Genomic DNA, 21,526 nt, shown 5'->3' on the forward strand with positions numbered 1-21,526 from the left:
CTACAAAAAGGGGGATAAGAAGAAGCTTGGTCCCAGATGAGCAACCAGAAGAGCCAGCTAGGACACCTCCATTTCCAGAGCCAGACAGGGTGGAGGAGTTTCAGACAAACCCTCGGTCATAAAGGGGTGCCTGTGAGAGAGTGAGCCTGTTCACAGGCTACTATATAATCCAAGAATAGTAATTATGTAATCATGGTATAGGTTGAACCTCTGTGGTCTGGCAGGAAAATGGATGTTGCTGGACTAGAAGGCCCCAGGGGCAGAGGTTGCCAGCCAACACAGAGCAGAACTGGCTGGTAGGTCAGTGGGGCAGCAGAGCCTGCAGCCAGTGGGATAGGAAAGCCAGTGGGGCCTCCAGAAGCTACAGCAGGGCAGCAGATCTCTCAGTTGGCATGGATACCAGGATTTGTGATGGGGCTGCCATGAGGCCGGCCTGCCAAGAGTTCTGGAAGGGCTGCTGCAGCATGTGAGGCAAGAGGCTATGAGAGGAACCCAGAAGATATTTAGATCTTCCCCTGTCTCCCCCACCCTTTACTGACTTCCTATGATACTGGAAACTCCCTTCTCCAGAGAAAGTCTGAAGAAGTTTGTTCTTCCCCAGATCAGATCTAGAGAATGGTAAACCCTAGGGAGAGACAGATATGTGTACTATTTTAAGGTATATTTTCTGTTAAATACTTTGGCTCTAGATGAAGAATAATCTGCTATAAAAAGACTGACTAGACCAGGTATGGCCAACCTGAGCCTGAGAAGGAGCCACAGTTTACCAATGCACATTGCCAAAGAGCTGCAGTAATTTGTCAGCAGTCCCCATCAGGTGGCTCCTCTCCCATCTCCAGTACATTTTTCCCACCAGCATCCCCATGATCAGTGCCTCCTCTTCCTTTCCTGTACCTCCTGCCTGCTGCAATCAGCTGTTTCACAGGAGGTTCTGTGAGGGAGGGAAGGAGCAAGGGTGCAAAAGACTTGAGGAAGAAGTGGAGCCAGGAGCACTGGAAAGTTAGCACCTGTAGCTGCAACCCCAGAATCATTGCCTGAACAAGAAGCTGTATACTAACTTCAGAAGAGCTACAGGTGGCTCCAGAGCCACAGGTTGGCCACCCCTGGACTAGTCGCTGGTTACCACAATCATTGCTTCTGGAGGGAACAGAATGGTACTGAATAGAAGGAAGAACGGTTGAGGTGATCATGGTTGATTATGGGTAGGGCCTTACCAAATTCACAGTCCATTTTTGTCAATTTAAAAATCATAAGGTTTTAAAAATAATTTCATGTGTTCATCTATTTAAATCTGAAAATTCATGGCACTGTAATTACAGATGTCCTAACCCAAAAAGGAGTGTGTGGGTGGAGAGGGGAAGGTTCAATACTGCTACCCTTACCTATGTGCCGTTGCTGGTGGACATGATGCCTTCAGAGCTGGGCAACTGGAAAGTGGAAGCTGTTCAGCTGGGCTGCTGGAGGGGAGGAGCCAGGAAACCCAACACACGACTTGGGCTGCCCAGGAATAGGGTTGCCAGGTGTCTGGTATTGACCCGGACAGTCTAGTATTTTTACCTCTTGTCTGGTAAAAAAAATTCAGAAAATACCAGACACCTAAAATGTCCGGTATTTTCTGATTTTTTCCCGGCCAGGAGGCTTACTTGGTTCCACAGGGGAGCTGTCTGAACCGGAACAGGAAGACAAGATGGCGGACAGCCTCCAGCAGCCTGTTACGGCCAAAAAACCTCAAAAGCATTTCTTAAAGGGGCCATGCAGGTTTTCTTTGGGGGTTTTTTGGGGGAGGGTTGCTTAATAACTCTCGGGGTCTCTTTTTTTTCTCAACAACTTTGGTCTCCCCTTTTTTTTCTCAACAGAACAACTGAATTTTTCCCCCAGTGGTTTTTTTTTGGAGGGGGTGCGGTGTTTGGTATTTTTGATTAAACCATCTGGCAACCCTACCCAGGAAGGCAGGGCACCCAGTGTGGCAGCAGGGGGGTAGGGTGGTCCAAGCTGTAGCATATTTCCCTTCTCATTTGCACTACTGTAAATCTGGAACAGATTCACTGAAGTCAATGGAATAAAACTGATCTGAGGAAAAATTAGGCCCTGAATGTCCAGATGTAATAAGGAACATCCTGCTGCGTGACTGGATATTTGTATGTAGACTTATGACATTACACAGGGTACATCTGGACTGCTGAATAGCTGTGTCTCCTCAATTCTCCAACCTGGGATATCTTTTACACTGATTTACTAATGAACAACCACTCCTGGCCAGTTAACACACAGCCTCTATCATGTAACATGTAGAAGAACACAAGCAAATTCTCTATCCTAAACTTTCCTTCAGAAATCTGTGTCCTGTATTGTCCAGCATACTAGTGAACAGGGCAAGTTCATATAAAGCCTAGCATCTCATCACAGGAAAATGATACACACCAGTATTGCTATCCCAAAAAGAGTTTCCTACACATTTAATTCAAAACACACGTTAATATTAAACAATAATATAAGTTGATTAACTACCAGGAAAAAAAATAAATATATTAAGTGCCTAAGGAAAGAGGCATAACTCTCAGGATTGGTTACACAAGAAATAAATGTTGAAATGCAACTGAGATCGAACTGAACAAACTAAAATGAATTCAAAGCAAGTGTCTTTCTTACCAGGTGCTTTGTTGTGCACTGGCTGAATTTCTTTTCAGGCAGGATTACCTCCCCCACAACACACAAAGTTCAGTTCTTTAGGGATTGTCGATATCATAAGCAGAGATGAAGGAGGAGAGTGATGTCAAACATTTTTCTCCCCTCTTTAAAATTCAAATTCTTGTACTATGACCATTCTTGCTCAGTCAAGGTGAAAATCAGTCTTTTACAGATGCGAGCTTTAGGATGTGATCTATGCGATGGAATGTAAATTTCTTGTCTGTATTTTCTCCCCTGTTGGATAATGTTCAGTTAACTAAGGTATAGCCTTGTTGTCTCTGCAAAATTGTTTCTGCCCTGCTTTTCTGTCTCTGGAGCATGTTACAGCAATATTATAGAGCTGAATCTTATAATTTTACATACAACATTGATATACACATTTTACCAGGAAGAAATGTTCAGCAGATTGAGTTTTCATATGATACTCACAAAGCATTCTTTGTGCAAAATATATCATCACCTTCCAACAGAGTGATCATAGAGGTATAGGTTGTTGTAAGACTGCTGGGAAAATTTTAAGGCATCATTGTATTACAAAAAATGCCAGACAGACATAAAAAGGGAAAAGATTGCCAATACAATGAAATTCCTCTTCCTCCATAAATTCTTTTTATGTCCATGAATCATCTCTGAAGCTATCTAAAGAACTGGACGCAATGATCTTCACAGGAAGACAGAGTCAACAGTTTACTCCTATGTTCACAGCATTAGTTGGAAAAAGTAAATGACATCAGTGAGACAACTGACCTTTCTGTTGAATAACTCTACATGCCTCCAGGCCAAGATTTACAACTATTTGCAGCTTTGAGGGGTGCAAATGGCAGAAAATCACTATAGATTAATCCAGCTTTTTGAAATATTCTTTTTAAAAAAATATATCAACATTTCTAAATATTGGATGTTCATGCAGAATACCTATTTTTAAATGTGTTACCTTTAAGATATAAATTGAATTAGGAAGTGTCTTTTGCTTGTGTAATAAAAAATAGTAAAGGATAAAAAGTTTTAAAATATTGTGGAATTATTGGTCTTTTCTATTGCTAAAACAACGATTTCCACTATTAACATGTTATTCATATGTTGCAGTAGACTATTTTTAAAGACATTGCAACTAGTCACTGACCAAAATCTTGGCTTGTTTATGTAGTTGTGTTAGTACAGATGGCTAGTCCAAGTACCCTCTTTGCATTGTCCTTGTTTGCCCTTGCAGAGGTATGGCAAGAGACATGAAGAGAACTTCTGTCCTTCACTCCTTTAATTTTCTACCTAGTGCACCTGTGAATTAGGTCAGGAATTCTCCCTTTATTTGGAAATTATATAATATAACATAAATAATCTATGACTATGCTATAAATGGTGAAAATTAAAGACAAATATGTAATTGTTTTAAAAGAATATGGTTCAATTTTATTTAATTTTAACAGTATTTTATCCATTAAAAGCCTGTGAATCTGTGAACATTATTTTAATGCAGTAAAGTTCTCTTGAGAAGTTTAGACAACCTTTGATGTTTTTTTAATCAGCCATTACTTCAAAATCTAATTGTCTAATTTACAGCTAGGCTATTATGTCCAAGACAATAATTAAAAAATAAGTAACAATGTGACATTTGTCACATGGGAATAAGGTCTCGCTTTAGTTGTGAGACTTAAAACATAATGACATATCTACTGCTTGAGAGAGGCTTTCTCTGACAGAATGTTTCCATGCATTAAATAATATTTTGATCATGAATCATTTAGAGGTCTCTTGAGAGCCAAATGAAAGGTATTGTCTATTTAAAAGTGTTGTATTGTGATATATTTTTCTCTGTCTAGACTATAGAGTTTTGTTGGAAAAACAGCCATTTTTTGGTCAAATCTTGAGTTACGTCCACACTGTAAGCACATCTTTCGACAGTAAACTGAAAGAACAGAAGACTTTTTATGTAATTGGTAATCCTCATTCTATGAAGGATAAGCCTTTTGTGAAAGAGCTTTTTCGCAAAAAGACGTGTGTGGACAGGGAAAAGGGAGGCTTTTTTGGAAGAAGAGGAAAGAGGAAAAAGCACCGGTGCCCTGGTGGCCATTCTGTCCATAGCAATCACTGCTTACATGCGAGATAGCGTCTAGGCAATCTGAATGCTATCTTTCAAAAATGTGCATTGCTTTTTCAATGCGTGTTTGCAATGTGGACGCTCTCTTGCGCAAGAAGTTTTTTTGGAAGATCCCTTCTGAAAAAAGCTTCTTGTGCAAGAAGCCTGTAGTCTAGACGTAACCTTATTGTCATTAAAAGCCTGATTGAATAAGTATGTGAGTGTATTAGATACAGATGTGGTTACTGGTACAAAATATAATCCTCATGAAAGGAGTGTGATCATCTCCCAAGGCTGTTCCTGTCCCCTCTAGCATCTATACACTTGGGAAAATATCAGTCAAGGACTGTTATTATGGTTTACTACAGCATGTAGGACTTTTATGTTTAGATTCCCCCCAAACATTTTCTGATTCTATTATTGTCTTTAAATGTCCAAGCCTGACAAAGGTCCCAAAATCACATTATTTAAGATGATGTTTGAATGAATGTTTAAATATCTTGTCTTAAAGAAATAGGAGAGAAAGAGAGAGAGAGAGAGAGAGAGAGAGAGAGAGAGAGAGAAATGATAAGTATCTTAGTTTTATGCATATTATGTTCTCAGACAAACCAGCCATAGATGATGATTGTGCCATTTCAACCAGAAAGGACATTGTCTCAACAACTTGATTACCTGCATCCTGCTTCAAAGGCCTTGAAAGAGAATCCTCTGAACTGTCATTCATGCTCAAATTTGACACTTTACACTTAAGTTTGAATAAAGACTCTAATTATCTTACCCATTACAAAGATAGCTTCCCCAATTATCACCTCTAATATCATTAGCTCACAGAAATTTACCTCCCCCACATCCCCCTCTGTTCTGAAATTTGATTTGTCCTTTTTATATGTGTTCATTTTTTAAAATTGTATCCTTTGGTATATATGGTTGTGACCATTTTCTTCAGCTATTTGATCTGAGGAAGTGGGTCTGGCCCATGAAAGCTCATCACCTAATAAACCATCTTGTTAGTCTTTAAAGTGCTACATAGTCCTGTTTTTTATTTCAGCCATATATGGTAACAATTAGGCAATTAATTTTCTATAAGAAAAGTGTCCTAAATAAGCAGTTTGTTTCCACTAGATTTCAGTATCTTTTCTCATATTTAATAGTACTATACAGGTATTAGTAATTCCACTGAAATCAAAATGGGTATGTATGGAGTTCATATACAGCTTGCTGCAAGTAAAGGTGCCACTATCAGGCTTTTTGGAACATATTAAGAACACTTCTGATAGTCCAGTTTTTCTCATAAACTGTCTTTGACCCTACGGATTGGTGGTCTTAACAAAAGAGACATAATTTCTGATACTGACATGATATTACTCAATGACAACCACTGTAAACGAATTTGCCTCTTCTGCTTTTGCACTTCTGTGCTTATGCACCACTTGAATTACATTTTGATGCAAAAACAAATTATAACAGGAAACATTAGCCTATTTGTCAATTTATATCTCTCTATTTACAGATTTTAATAAAATACTGTGACTACTTTGTTCTTATAATAAAACAGTATTTTTAACAAAAAATCTGAGTGTTCATGTAAGCATTTTAGATAACTAATGGAAATGCAGTAATTTAACTGACACCGATGTGACTTCTTTTGTAGGCTTGTACTCAGTTCTGTGTCTGACTACTTTGCTGCCATGTTTACAAGTGATGTTTGTGAGGCCAAGCAGGAGGAGATCAAAATGGAAGGCATAGATCCTAATGCGCTGTGGGATCTTGTTCAGTTTGCATACACAGGTACTGTAATGTGTTCATTATGTTACCCAGAAGGAAGTTATTGACATTTATTTCCTATGAGTTAACTAGAGATATATCTACTGTATTTTTTCTTAATGCCAATTGAAAACCTTTCTATAGAGTGAAGACAGGCCCCTCGCCCTTTGACAAATCCTGCACCTACAAGCCAGCTGGAGACCTCTTCTTTGGTGCAATTACCTGTGTTCTTCATTGATATTAGCGACGAGGAGTCCTGTGGCACCTTATAGACTAACTGAAGTGTAGGAGCATAAGCTTTCGTGGGCAAAGACCCACTTCGTCAGATTCATTGATATTGACATTGACAACCACCTTCTATTTACAAAGTTCTGACAGACAGTATTGGAATCTGCTAGCTTCTGCAGCTAGCAGAGGTACACAGCCTTCCACTACTTGGCTCCTTCCTTTCCTCCCTCCTTCTCTTTCTTCCCTGCCCACCTGATTACATAATATCCTTTTACAAATTTGTATTTTAGTTTGAATTGGATACAGTCTTCTTTGTTTCCTGACATAGCCTTTCGATCTGTTGTTTAGTGTCTCTATTACTGAATGGCTGGTTGTGGGGTTTTTTTTTGTTTGTTTTGTTTTTCTGAACAGCTGCTGCATTTCATTGATGAATTATGTTGAATTGTATATATGTATCACACACACAGAAACTACATTAAAAGAACATTAAGGTTGCAATGTCAAGCACTCAAAAGACAGGAAATGCCAGAATTAAGATAGCCTGTTCAACTTTAGTTTGCAGTCTTATGTATATGAATAATGGCAATAATGGCATAGTCTTTAATTATGTGATTACATAATGTTTTTCCCTACAATGTACCATCCTCATTTCATCCACCAAATGATGCTGATCACCAGATGAGGTGCTATATATATATATATATATTATCCCTCGCTGTTCAATGTGTAGCCCCAGGAAAATTTTACTCCACACTATTTCAAATCTTTTCAGAATATACAATTATTGATTTCATCCTGGGCTTTCATTTCCCCCATAGTACTCATCACTGTAATATTTGAGAGGTTCAGAAACATTAATGAATTATTTTCAGAGTACTCTGGTAAAGTCAAGGGGCTAGATTATCCCCACTTCACACAGGAGGAAGAGGAGACACAGAAAGATGATAGCCTTTTCCGAAAGATCTCTTATTCCTTATCTTAAAATATCCCTTATCTTAAAATAAGGAATAAGGGATCTTTTGGAAAAGGCTTTATTTTCCGAAAGATCCCCGTCTAGACTGGTGCTTTTTTCCGGCAAAGCTCCGAGCCGGAAAAAAGCGGCAGCCATGTTTATGCAAATGAAGTGGGGAGGGGGAATTAAATCATAGGATAAGAGGGAAGATCCTTTCATGGACTGAGAACTGGTTAAAAGACATGAAATAAAGGGTAGGAATATATGGTACATTTTCAAAATGGAGAGGGGTAACTAGTGATGTTCCCCAAGGGTCACTCCTAGGACCAATCCTATTCTCCTAGATCTGGAGAAAGTGGTAAACAGTGAGGTGGCAAAGTTTGCAGGTGATACTAAACTGCTCAAGACAGTTAAGACCAAAGCAGACTGTGAAGAGCTTCAAAAAGATTCTCACCCAACTAAAAGTGATTGGGCAACAAAATGGCAAATGATAAATGTAAAGTAATGCACATTGGGAAATATAACCCCAACTATACGAACAGTATGATGGGGGCTAACTTAGCTACAACTAATCAGGAAAGAGATCTTGGAGTCATTGTTGATAGTTCTCTGAAGAAATCTACACAGTGTGCAGTGGCAGTCAAAAAAGGAAACAGGATGTTAGGAATCATTAAAAAAGGGATAGAGAATAAGATGGAGGATATCTTATTGCCCTTCTATAAATCCATGGTACACCCACATCTTGAATACTGCATACAGATGTGGTCTCCTCATCTCAAAAAAAATATACAGGCATTAGAAAAGGTTCAGAGAAGGGCAACTAAAATGATTAGGGGTTTGGAATGGGTGCCTGGAGGTTAAGTTCATTAATGTCTGTTAGCCAGTATGGGTAAGGAATGGAGTCCCTAGCTTCTGTTTGTCAGAGGGCGGAGAGGGACGACAGGAGAGAGATCGCTTGATCATTACCTGTTCAGTTCATTCCCTCTGGGACACCTGGCATTGGCTACTGTCAGCAGACAGGGTACTGGGCTGGATGGACCCTTGGTCTTACCCAGTATGGCCATTCTTATGTTCTTATGTTTTTACTAGCCAATAACCCATCATAAGATGGGATTTTCCAGTCTTTCCTCCACATCCGTGTCTCTCTTTCTCCTCCTTCTCCTCTTCCTACTGCCTCCCCACCCCCTGCACCTCTCCTCTGCCTCCTGCCTCTCTCTCCATCTCTCTCTTTTCTCCTCCCCCTCCTACCTCTCACTGGGGGGACTGCGGAGCCCAAACAGCCATTTGTGCTCTGCGCTTCTTGTGCTGCGTGGGGAGTGTGAAGGGGCATGGCGTCAGTGCGACCCCCCCTTCGGGCCATGCAGGGCCTCAGCCCCTCCCCTCCGTCTTCCCTCACCCGAGGTCTCTTTCCCTCGTGCTCCCCGATCACCCTGGTGCCCTGCCCCGGGTCCGGCAGGGACAGTCTGTCGTTATTAGAGACTTAGTGGCATCCTCATCGGCGGGGGAAGGTAAGGGGGTTTGGGCCCACCCTCACTCCAAGCCCTGACCCAGGGACCTAAGGTCTGGGGGGGTTCTTCCCCCAGTCTTGGTTGGTGGGGGAGGGAGTCCCCTAAACACACCAACCCCCCAGGTTCCTGCACCCTGCCCTGGGTCGCTTCCTACCTCCCTCTCCGCATCGCCGTGATGGCTTGGTTCCAAGGGTCTCTGCAAACGGGGCCCGAGGTGCCTCTGTCCAGCCACCCGGCATCCTGCTGTGCGTCCCCCTCCTGTGGCCGGCGGCGGCGCTCCTTTTGAGCGTCCCGCTGTGATGACGTCTCCCGTAGCGGGGCGGGGCCGCCTCCTCCGCTAGGTGGTGCCGCCCCGCCAGGGCACCTGCGCCGTCCGGTGCCGCGGGGCTCTGTCGGCTCCCTGTCCTTCCTGCCCAGCCTGCTCCCATGCTTGGCCCTGCCCGCGGCGGAACAAGCCGCGCAGGGCAGGAACCGGCGCGGGGCCGCCGCTTCGCCCCAGCACGCCGGGTACGGCGCCAGGTTAGTGCGGGGCATAGGGGCTACTCCGTCACACAGAGCATGGAGCCAAATGTCCACTTGCTCCCGCAAGGCGGTCCAGCTGAGCCGCGCAGAAGTCAACCGAGCACCACAGCAGGAGGCGAAGGGAGGCGGGGCAGTGGCATTCATGGCCAGGGGGAGGGGCCTGGAGCCGTTGTCACACCACACGTCACCATCCCACCCCTTCACCTCCCACCGTGTCACTCGGCTGACTTCTGTACCGCTCAGCGGGGCCGCCGCAGGGGAGCAAGTGGCACAAGTGGCCGTTTGGGCCCTGCACTCCCCATGCATCACGGGGGTGCTGCATGGGGACCACAGTGCCGTAATGTCCACTTGCACCGCGTGCTCCCCCGTGGCAGCCCGGCTGAGCAGCGCAGAAGTCAGCCAAGCGCCACGGCGGGAGGTGAAGGACGTGACTGAGGCAACAGTGCCGCCCAGAGGCAACAGCCAGCATTTCAGCGTTACAGAGTCACAGACATTGGGCTACTATATATATGATGTTCAACTCTTTTCCAGAAGATGTTGGGAAGGCCAAGACTATAACAGGCTTCAGGAATGAACTAGATACATTCATGATGGATAGATCCATCAATTGCTATTAGCCAGGAAGGACAGGGATGGTGTCCCTAATCCTGTTTGTCAGAAGCTGGGAATGAGCAATAGCAGATTGATCACTTGATGATTACTTGCTCTATTCATTTCCTGTAGGCACCTGGCATTGGCCACTGTTGGAAAACCGAATGCTGGGCTAGATGGACCTTTGTTCTGACCAATATGGCCATTCTTACATTCTTATTCTTAAATTGATGTGCCAGAGTAGCAGTGGGCAACCTGCTGCATATGGGTCTCATGAAGACTATCAGGGTGATCTAACTGTGGCCCATGAGACATTTTGCCAGTGTTGATCACCAACAAGCACGGGTCCCCTCCCCTGCCCACAGTTCCCAGTGGCTTTGATTCAGTGTTCTTGGCCAATGAGAGCTGTGGGAAGTGGCAGCCAGTACATCCCTGTGGTCCGTTCACCTGCAGGCACCAACCTCACAGCTTCCATAGTCCAGGAACAGAGAACTGGGACCACTTGGAGCTGTGAGGCTGTACCTGATGATTATGATCAATGGAAGTAAAATGTCTTGTGACCCATAATCAGCTTACCTGATGGGCTGCATACACATCCACAATTTAAAAACATACATGAATTTCTTCTCCGGATGCTCATGTTTTGCTCCCAGCATGTAGAGAAACAGTAATTTATTTTACTAAATGCATTTGTCAGAATTTAGCCAAGGAAATATCCATAATTATGTCTTGATATGTGATACCAAAAATTACATTATTTTCAAATTTAGTTGTTGTCAGAGACAAAGTCTTTACCTGGGGGCTGTTGAGTGTTATAGTAAATCAAGAATTATTATGGGCTGGTAGCAGTTTTTGAAGAAAGCAATCAGAACAGAAAAAAGTGAGCTCACCCTTTTTGCACAAGGATGAATAACTATATATCCTTGTTAAATTAATTTAATCTGTCAATCAATTTTATAGTGGTTTATAGATTTATAAAATTACTTGATCTTTAACACACACTTAAAAAAATTAAGCAGTTTAACATGTGCCTGAAAATCTGTATTTATAAATGAAAGTTCAGTGATTGAGTTAAAAGTATCCTCTTACTGATCACAGGCTGCTCTCTGCAGTTATTGTAATAAAACAAAATAATGCTGCATCACTTGAAATGGACCCTCCCCAAAGTTGAGTGAATGCGTGTTTATCACATGCACTGAGGTTAAGAGCCACATCTATCCAAAACGGAGAATGCTGTCAGTTACTACATCTTGTGATCGATAAAGTGATGCTTTTATCTTAAACATTAATGCTGTGTCTACATTGGCATCCTTTTCCGGAAAAGGGATGCTAATGAGACACTTCGGAATTGCAAATCCGCGGGGGATTTAAATATCCCCCGCGGCATTTGCATTTACATGGCTGCTGCTTTTTTCCGGCTCGGGGTTTTTGCTGGAGAAAAGCGCCAGTGTAGACGCGATTCTCTGGAAAATAAGCCCTTTTCTGGAGGATCCCTTATTATTCCTTTCAAGTAGGAATAAGGGATCCTCCAGAAAAGGGCTTATTTTGCAGAGAATCGCGTCTACACTGGTGCTTTTCTCCAGCAAAAATCCCGAGCCGGATAAAAGCGGCAGCCATGTAAATGCAAATGCCGTGGGGGATATTTAAATCCCCCGCGGATTTGCAATTCCGAAGTGTCTCATTAGCATCCCTTTTCCGGAAAGGGATGCCAATGTAGACACAGCCTAAGCCTTTATTGGTATCCTTACAGATTTTTAGCTTCCTAGTAATACTGTTTTTGACAATAACAATAACAACTCCTTCATGGGAACTGTATGACTGTAAAGGCATGGTTTTTTGGGGAGTGAAATCACTGGGGGTTGATGGGGCTCAGGAATTTTGAAAATCAGGACACATATTTCTAAAAAGAATTAGAAAGACATTTTTTCATATCTTACACAATATGTCCAGTTATTTCATACTAACAACATCTCTATCAACTTTCTTGAGGATATATTAAAATTCTTTCACCATAAAAAATATCTCAAAGTCCAAGTCCTTGATGGAGTATTTTTAAACTAAGGGTAAGTCTACAATAGCCCCCTAGTTCGATCTAGAGAGGCTAATGAGGGTGACCGAAATTGCAAATTAAGCACGGGATTTAAATATCCCGTGCTTCATTAGCATGTTCCCGGCCGGTCACCATTTTAGAAATTGACTAGCCTGAAGTAACTGCCTGTGTCTACACGCGGCAGTGAAATGGGATTCCGAATTAAAGCCCTAAATCGAATTAGCTGGTAAACCTCATTGCGTTAGGGCTTTAATTCGGAATCCCGTTTCACTGCCGCGTGTAGACGCGGACAGTTACTTCGGGCTAGTCAATTTCTAAAATGGTGACCAGCCAGTTACATGCTAATGCTTCATTTACCATTTTGGTCGCCCTCATTAGCCTCTATAGATAGAACTAGGGGGCTAATGAAGACATACCCTTCCAGTTCCTTCTCTCAGTTCATACATATCAGTCTGACTTTCTACAGCATTGGTCAGCCAGCAACAATGTAAGGAAAATAAAATATTATTTACTTCCTTCAAGTAGCAACAACAACAACAAAATCAACACCCCTCGTGATTTCATTCTAAAATTTGGATCAGGCATTCTCAAATGGCTTCTCTGAGGGTATGTCTACACTACAAAGTTATTTCAAAATAACAGCAGTTATTTTGAATCAACTTCAATTGTGTCTACAAAGCCAAACTGCTATTTCAAAATAAATTCAAAATAGTGGAGCACTTATTTCGAATTTGGTAAACCTCATTCTATGAGGAATAATACCAAATTTGAAATATCTAATTCAAAATAAGTGCTGTGTAGACACTTATTTCGAATTAGGGGGCCTCCAACCCTTCCCAGTTTCCCGTGGTGTCCACTCTGAGCTCAACCAGGAAAACTCTTCTCCTCTCCCCCAGCCCTGGGGCCCTTAAAAGGGTAGAGTCTGGCCACTTAGGGTCCATGTTTCCCAGGGGATGACCCTGCACAGCAAGATTGCATTGATGGCCATCACCAACTGTAGAAGGATACAGAGAATCACAGGTTTGTCAGAGCCCTTGATAGTCTCAGGCAGCAGCTACAGGAAGTGACTTCTGTCTTGATACCCTGTCCATAGCACTTCTGGGGAGCCTTAAATGTGATTCAGGCTCCTATCTGCATGGACACATTATTTTGATATAGATCTGCACTATTTCAATGGTGATTTTTAGTGTAGACTCATTAATTCAAAATAGTTATTTTGGCAATTATTCCAAAATAACTTATTTCAAAATAATGCTGTAGTGTAGATACTTCTTTAATTACCAGTGAGACTCCCCAAACCGCAGGACACTCCTTCTAAGAGGTGGGGTAGTTCAGTTCAAATCCTTGCTCCATTATCCTTGGTGAATAGCTTCACTACCAGGCTAAAGGTGAGGAGGTGGGATTATTGCAATACAGATTGAACCTTCGAAACCTGGGAATCTCCCAGAGCCCTAGAGACAGAAAGCAGGAGCCAGCTGGAAGAACGCAGGGCTGAGGAGCCCTGGCTGGGCCAGCAGTGACTGGGCCATGAAGCAACTGGGGAGTCCACGCCTGGCTGGAGAACCCCTGGCATCATACTTGCTAGCATCAGACTTAACAGGGCCCTGCTCTTTAGCCAAACTCTGGTCAAGTCAGAGAAGGCCGTGCAGACTTCTCCATACCATGAATTTTACAGGGAGCACAAGTGCCTTACTCAGGGCTGTGGATTACACTGGGTGGCTAGATACCTAAAATTAGGTGTTCTAATGATGATTTACCTTGTGTTTGTCATGTTATTGGATTTTAATGTGAGCAGACAGATCACTGTTGTACCCATGAGTGGTATTCGCTCAAAATTCTGTACAAAGTGGGCCATGTGAGGCGTCAAATGAAAGCTTATGCTCTGCTGATTTTATGTATGCTACTCATGTGCTTGTATGATTTTTGTATGTGAAGTTGTGAATATGGGCTCTGTTCTTATATTTTAAATGTTCTCTGTTTGGGAGGGATCAATGGGCCTGGCCCACCTATAGTGAGGAATGATTATTCAGTTAAAGGCTGTGCTAAGTAATGATGCTTCATGAACAATGGCTGGCAAATTACCAATACACTCCTGAGGAATGCATGTGCAAACCATTTGATCATGTGACCAGCTCCAATTTGGGAGACACCAGGAATATGAAAGTACCATGAATCCATCTCTATCTTGTCTTCAGTCCTGCTCCTGATTCAACATTCATCGTTGCTCAGGACAGAGAGCTGGGAAGGTTATGCAGACCCATCCTGACACAGGATGCACAACAACTTTTAAGATAGCAGTTTGTAACATCTCTGCTAAGAGCCTGCATCAAGAACTTGGTGATTGATAGAAGCTTCAGGGGGCAGTGGAGTTAGTCTGTACACGATAAACTTAAAAAACAACAAATGGTCTGGTAGCGCTTTATAGACTAAGAAAACATGTAGATGGTGGCATCATGAGCTTTCATGGGCACAGCCCGCTTCTTCAGAAAAAACTCCTGTCATCTGAAGAAGTGGGCTGTGCCCACAAAAGCTCATGATACCATCCACATGTTTTGTTAGCCTATAAAGGGCTACCAGACCATTTGTTGGTGATTGATGTATGTAATGTATTCTTTCACAAGCTTACTCTCAATCCTTTTCTTTCTTTCTTTCTTTCTTTCTTTCTTTCTTTCTTTCTTTCTTTCTTTCTTTCTTTCTTTCTTTCTTTCTTTCTTTCTTTCTTTCTTTCTTTTAATAAACCTTTAGATTTTAGATTCTAAAGGGTTGGACCAGTGTGCTCTTTTGGGTAAGATCCTAAGGCATAAATTGACCTGAGATTGTAGCTGATGCTTTGGGACTGAGAGAACCTGTTCAGAGTTGGCGAGATTGGGTTCTATAACCTCTCACCTGTATAAGATCTGAGTCTGATGGTGGCACAGGGAATGCTGAGATGTTTTAAGGGGTTTTGCTCGTGAGGCTTCTTGCTGGCCATATAGACAGCCTCTGGGTGTCCCCAGCTGTGTGTCCCCAGCCTCTGTTTGACAGAGGGTGGAGATGGATGGCAGGAGAGAGATCGCTTGATCATTACCTGTTCGATTCACTCCTTCTAGGGCACCTGGCTTTGGCCACTGTTGGCAGACTGGGTACTGGGTTGGGTGGACCTTTGGTCTGACCCAGTATAGCCAGTCTTATATTCTTATGTTCTTAAGTGCTCCATGTGACTGGTTTGTTGCCTGTATAGGAGAGGACTCCAGTCATGGGCTGTAAGTAGCCCTGGTTTTGAGCAATTCACCCTGAACTTACTCCCTCAGAGGTGCCCAGACCCGGTCTGATTACACTGTTATAATGTAAGAACAGAGATAAGACATACAAGAGGAAACACTTTTGTTAATCAGAAGGTACTAGTTGTGGAATATTCTCTGTGATTGTTGCCCCAGGGTGAAGGTTCTTTATCCTTCTTGGTGCAATGGTCCCTACTTCTCGAGTCTGGAGGGAGGTCACTATAGCTATGTCTAGACTACAGGCTTCTTTTGGAAAAAGCTTTTTTGGAAGAGATCTTCCAAAAAAATTTCTTCCAAAAGAAAGTGTCCACACTGCCAACGTACATTGAAAAAGTCATCTGCTTTTTCAAAAGAGAGCATCCACAGTAAATGGATGCCCTCCCACATGTAAGCTGTGATTGCTATGGACAAATGGCCACCAGGGCACCTGTGCTTTTTCCTCTTTCCTCTTCTTCCAAAAGAACTCCCTCTTCCATGTCCACACATGCCTTTTTGCAAAAGAGCTCTTTCACAAAAAGGCTTCTTCCACATAGAATGAGGACCATCAATGCCCAAAAAACCTTCTGTTCTTTCTATTTTCTTGCAGAAGAATACAATTGCAGTGTCAACGTTCCTCAAGTTTTGTCAGAAAAATGGCTTATTTTTCTGACAGTTTTGTCTGTAGTGTAAATATACCCTATGTGTCTTCATGGCTGAGTTCAACAGTTGGATTGGGTTTCTGGCCCTCTGGGTAGGACAACATCACTCTTCATGGCCACAGCCTTATGCCTGGGTCAGAAAGTAAAGAAATAGTATATGGATTTGGGTGGTGCAAAGCAGCAGTCTGTGGCCAGAGTTTAGGCTTCAGTTGAGTTGATCATCGGTCCCAAGTGAAGGTGGGGGTTGATGATGGGGTAGGAGGAGGACACAACTAAGGACCTTAACAGTGCCAGGTAGTTCTGACACTATGTCAGCAAGGAAACGACTGAAACATGTCTCGCTTCCTGGTAGCAAAAATGGATCAATGTCTGGTTCCCTTGGGCTACTTTCTAATTCACTCCACTAAAGTTGTTCCACTGTCAGCAAGATCTCTCTTTGTGCTCCACTGTCAGCCAGTGTCAGCTTTAGTAACTCTTTCTCACCCTAAGCCTCCTCTGATGGCAGGATGCTTCATGGCTCAGTGATTAGTCTGGGATTCTGCAGAAGGCTCGAAACATCCACCCTTTTCCCTGGCAGAGCACAAACTGAGTTGTAGGGCCCTTCATTTATACTTTCTGTCCTGCTTCTGGTGCAGGAGGAAGTGTATATTTGGCTCTGACCACCAGGAAATGTATAACGGTCCCTCCCCCTCAGGTCCAGAGCTAGGTCTGCCTCACTGTATTTGGTCTTAAATAGCCTGAATCTGTTGACCAAGGTTTACCTGTTTGTTTGTTTGTTTGTTTGTTTGTTTGTTTGTTTGTCTGTTTGTTTGTTTGTTTGTTTTAGGCATTTGAAAATGGAGGGCAAAGGTAAGAATAGGGAACTGTTTGAAGGATAAATGTAATTGGAACTTGGTGTGCTGTTGATAGAGCCTACTGAATTTCATTACTGATTTTAATGTACATTTTGTCATTTGTTTGCCAAGGGCTTCTAATGCAGCTGAATACTTTTTTAGTATTTTTACATATTTTGGTAAAGGAATCTTGGAGGAGTCAATTTAGAATCAAGAGATATACAATTTCACTCTGATTTTGTTATATATATTTAACATCTAACCAAAATGCTATACTTTATCTACAGAATCTATTCCATATTTTTGAAAGCTGTCCCATCTTCCTTAACATAAATGAATCCATGGCCACTTTATTGTGTCTTCAGAAACATGATCTCGTACCAAAAAAATTAAATTTCATTGGGCATCTAACAAATTTAAATACCAAGAGGGAAAAATAGCGAAATTACCTGGACATACCATATAAAGGTCATTATTAAATTACCTTCACTGTGAATCTCCTTTACAGATAGACACTAGCATTGTGAGATACTGTGAAAATGTGCCATGTTCACTGTGTGAAAGTAAATAGAGTTCTAACAAATTTACAAGGTAGAATTACCTAGCATATAATCAAGTTCTATATAGAATTGATAAGGGCATGACTTAAATAAAGGGTGCTGTCCATCTAGAAGCTGCTCTGGGGAGATGGGTAGGAAATTAAACTGCCAACCTACAAACCTTTAATGATAGTGAAGTGTTTTTATATTGCTGTGAACAAGCAATATCTTCAGCAAAATTAATTAAAATCTTAGTATATAACATGAAACCTTAAAACAGAACTTCCCTAGTACAGCAAACATGAAGAAAATATTTACAGGTATAAACTGTACTATTTGTATTGAGTATTTTTCCACCAACAAGCAATTTATGTGAATAATTTAAATGAATTTGGTACAAAAATATATTTAAAATGGAGTCATCATGCATTATTTTATTATCTAAAATAGGTAGAGTTTTCATTATAAAGGAAACTAAATTATAATTTCAATAGACCTGTGTTTAATTCCAATTGTATGTATTACACAAATGCATTATTATAATATTGCTATAATTAACCATTTTTTTCTCTACAATACCAATTACTCACTCTTCAAATCAGTAGTTTGTATTAGATTGTTTACAATTTTAATGTAGGTGTTTTACTCTACTTCTTATGGCAAACAATAATATTTAGTGGGAAAACATGTCTCCTAAAAGCATCAAAATCTTTTAACTTTTTTCAAGATAATACTTGTCAGAAAGATTGTTTTAAAACAGAATTGGTTGTTCAATTTTTATGTAAATGGAAATCTCTGATGTGTTATATGTGGAAATAGTCTTCATGTTACATGTGCGTTGTTAAACATTAATTTGTGCTATCTTTATTCCTGACTATTTATTAATATTTGTATGAAATGTGTAGGTACATGGTGACTTTTGAGAATATTGCAACACAATCTTCAGGACTAAAAATTGACTGAGCAGGAGAATGGTTACATGAAATAAAAAGTTAAACTCATTTTCTTATAATCTAAGGCAATATGTATTTGCTCTAATCCTACATCTTGGGTGTGTCTAGACCGGCAAGAAAACTTGCCAGCTGTCTACATTGGCCGCTTGAATTTGCGCAAGAGCACTGACGTTCTAATGTAAGAATTCAGTGCTTCTTGCACAAATATTTTGACGCTCCCGCTCAGGGATAAGTCATCTTGCGCAAGAATACTTGCGCAAGAGGGCCAGTGTAGACAGGCACCTTAATTTTTTGCGCAAGAAAGCCTGATGGCTAAAATGGCCATTGGAGCTTTCTTGTGCAAAAACGTGTCTATACTGGGCATGGATGCTTTTGTGCAAATGCGCTTTTTGCGCAAAAGCATCCTTGCCAATCTAAATGCTCTTTTGCGGAAATACTTTTAATGGAAAAACTTTTCCATTAAAAGTATTTCTGCAAAATCATGCCAGTCTAGATGCAGCCCCCCTGTCTCTGCAACTGATACGAAAACATAGTCTGGGCAGCATCACTTCCTTAGATTAATCCTTTACTCCATTTACTTGTGGCTTTATTGTCTCTATTTCACAGACAATTGCCTGTAAGAATTATTCTGGCTCTTTTATAGATGTCCATCAATCTTAAAGAAAAAGGGATAAATTACCATAATAATATGTATAGCTAGAATAATTGTGAATTCCTCCAACAAAGGTGCAAAATGTTCTTGCCAAATTGTGCACTTAAATAATTTGTATATTATGTTGATCCCAATATTCAAAAACATTTGTGTTTAAACTAACCTAATCTTATATGTTGTGTTAGATCAATGGGAAACATATATGTTCAATGAGTTCATGTACTTTCATGCAGTTCTGTGATAGTTCATTGATTCATAGAAATTGCAAGACTAGATTTAATCTCTAATGTAAGATAACTGTGATCTACGGAGAACAAACTTTCCTTTTTTGTATCTAGGCTAAATGTATTATGAAAGCCAAATATTAGAATTAAATGCCATATGCCAATTATGGGAGGAGGGGGAACATTCTGCCTCCATGCCCTCCCAATGGCCTGTAGGATGTCTGGGGAGGAGCTGGGTCCAGAGGCTGCCATTCCCTCCAGATCCCCTCCTCCCTCCATGGTCTGCAGGCTATCTGGGGGGGCAAGGCTACCCTCAGCCTCCAGAAGCCCCCTCCCCTCCCCAACCATGGCCTTCAGGCTATCTGGAGAGAGCCAGGGTCCATTGCCTGATCCCCCTGCAGCTGGCCCCTCACAGCCTGCAGACTGTCTGAGGGGGAAGCTTGGCTCTGGGGGCTTTCTTCCTCCAGTTGCCCCCCTCTCCAGTGCCCCCCATGGCCTGCAGATTCTCCACAGGCTCCAGGTTTGGGGTGGAGGGTCCTTACTAGTGTGCTGGCAAGCAAGATGGTGGAGCCTCCATCCTGCTGGCCACTCTCTTGGTCCTGGTTATTTTGTTATTTTCAAATATCAAGTGGAGGAATGTCTACACTAACAAGCCCATTATTTCGAAATAATGAGCTGGCTATTTCAAAATAATAATTCCTGCTTTCCAAGAGGAATAACATTTATTTCAAAATAATTATTTTGGGAGTTATTATTTCAAAATAAGTTATTTCAAAATAATTACCTAGTGAAGACATGCCCTTTGTGCTGTAGCTGCCCCCATTGACCACTCTCGGTATTGCATTCCTCCCATCTCTAAATTATTCCCTTTTGCATGCCTCTTCTCTCTGCCCCCTCCCTTTCCAAGTTATGGGAAATAGTCCCATTTTCCAGGCACAACCAAACCCTGACCCTGGTTTATGTTAGGTTAAGAGGAAGCTGCATACCATTTTTGGTTGTCCTAGCTTTTATAGTTTAGGAGGAATTATTGAACAAACAGACAAACAGATACACTCTGAAATCTATCTATCTATCTATCTATCTATCTATCTATCTATCTATCTATCTATCTATCTATCTATCTATCTATCTATCTATCTATCTATCTATCCATCCAGATGATGAAGGGGGAAAATATATGTTTCAGATTTACCCTGGCTGAATTAGCAAAAACAACTTTGGATTTCATGGTGAATTTTGCTTCTTATTTTGGTCCTTTGAATTTAGCCTTATTACTCTAGCACATGTATCTTTTCTAACTGATTCTTTAGAATGCTTTGAACAATGAGATCCCCCTGGAAGGCAGGCAGAAAGGTTATTTCATTGAAAATCTTTTATGCCTACAAATGATGTGCTAAGGAAAAGGGGGCTCTAGTTACTTTGGAGGTTTGCTCACATCAAACCAGCATCCAGGTGATAAATTAGGAGAAAAGTTTATAACTTGAACAGGAAAGTATTTCGGTGACAATTGGAAATAAATGTTTCAGAGCATAATGGTATACAGTAACTTATTCCTGTTGTTTGCCTTCTCTATTTCCTAAAATAAGACACAAATGCATCCATGTGTTAGTCATTACAGAGAAAATGTGATCTTGTTTTCTCCTGACACAAGGAACCCATTTGTTTGCTAAAGAGATTTATAGAAATGTGTAAACAATTAATTTGTAATCATATAACTATAGAAATGTACAGCTGGAAGAGATCTTGAATGTCTGTTATAGTATGTCTTGAAAGTAAGAAGAGTAGATTGCCTTAAGAAAGATAGTTGACTACAAAAGGTCATGAACTGATGAACTGAAATGACCTGTACAGAATTATATCTGAGTATTTCTTGAATAGTTTTGATAAAGGGTGCTCTGTTTCTTTCAATCTTCCTCAAGTCTTGCATCTTCCTACATTATCAAAGCCACCAAGCATACACAACTGTGTGTACATTGGATGAAGAATACTGATTCTGCCCCCCCACACACACACACATGCACATAGATAGTAAATGAATTAATAGGCTACT

At 41.4% G+C, this 21,526-nt stretch overlaps 1 protein-coding gene across 1 annotated transcript in view; it reads left to right on the forward strand.

The window, feature by feature from the left end:
* Window positions 1–21,526, forward strand: part of KLHL1 (kelch like family member 1) — a 405,445-nt gene that overhangs the window by 144,298 nt on the left and 239,621 nt on the right. The window contains exon 3 of the mRNA XM_006129049.5: window positions 6,414–6,550. Coding sequence (XP_006129111.3) covers window positions 6,414–6,550 — 137 coding nt within the window. The remainder of the gene's footprint in view (window positions 1–6,413; window positions 6,551–21,526) is intronic.

This window comes from Pelodiscus sinensis, chromosome 1 (assembly GCF_052426305.1).
Source record: "Pelodiscus sinensis isolate ZL-2025 chromosome 1, ASM5242630v1, whole genome shotgun sequence".
Lineage (NCBI taxonomy): Eukaryota > Metazoa > Chordata > Testudines > Trionychidae > Pelodiscus > Pelodiscus sinensis.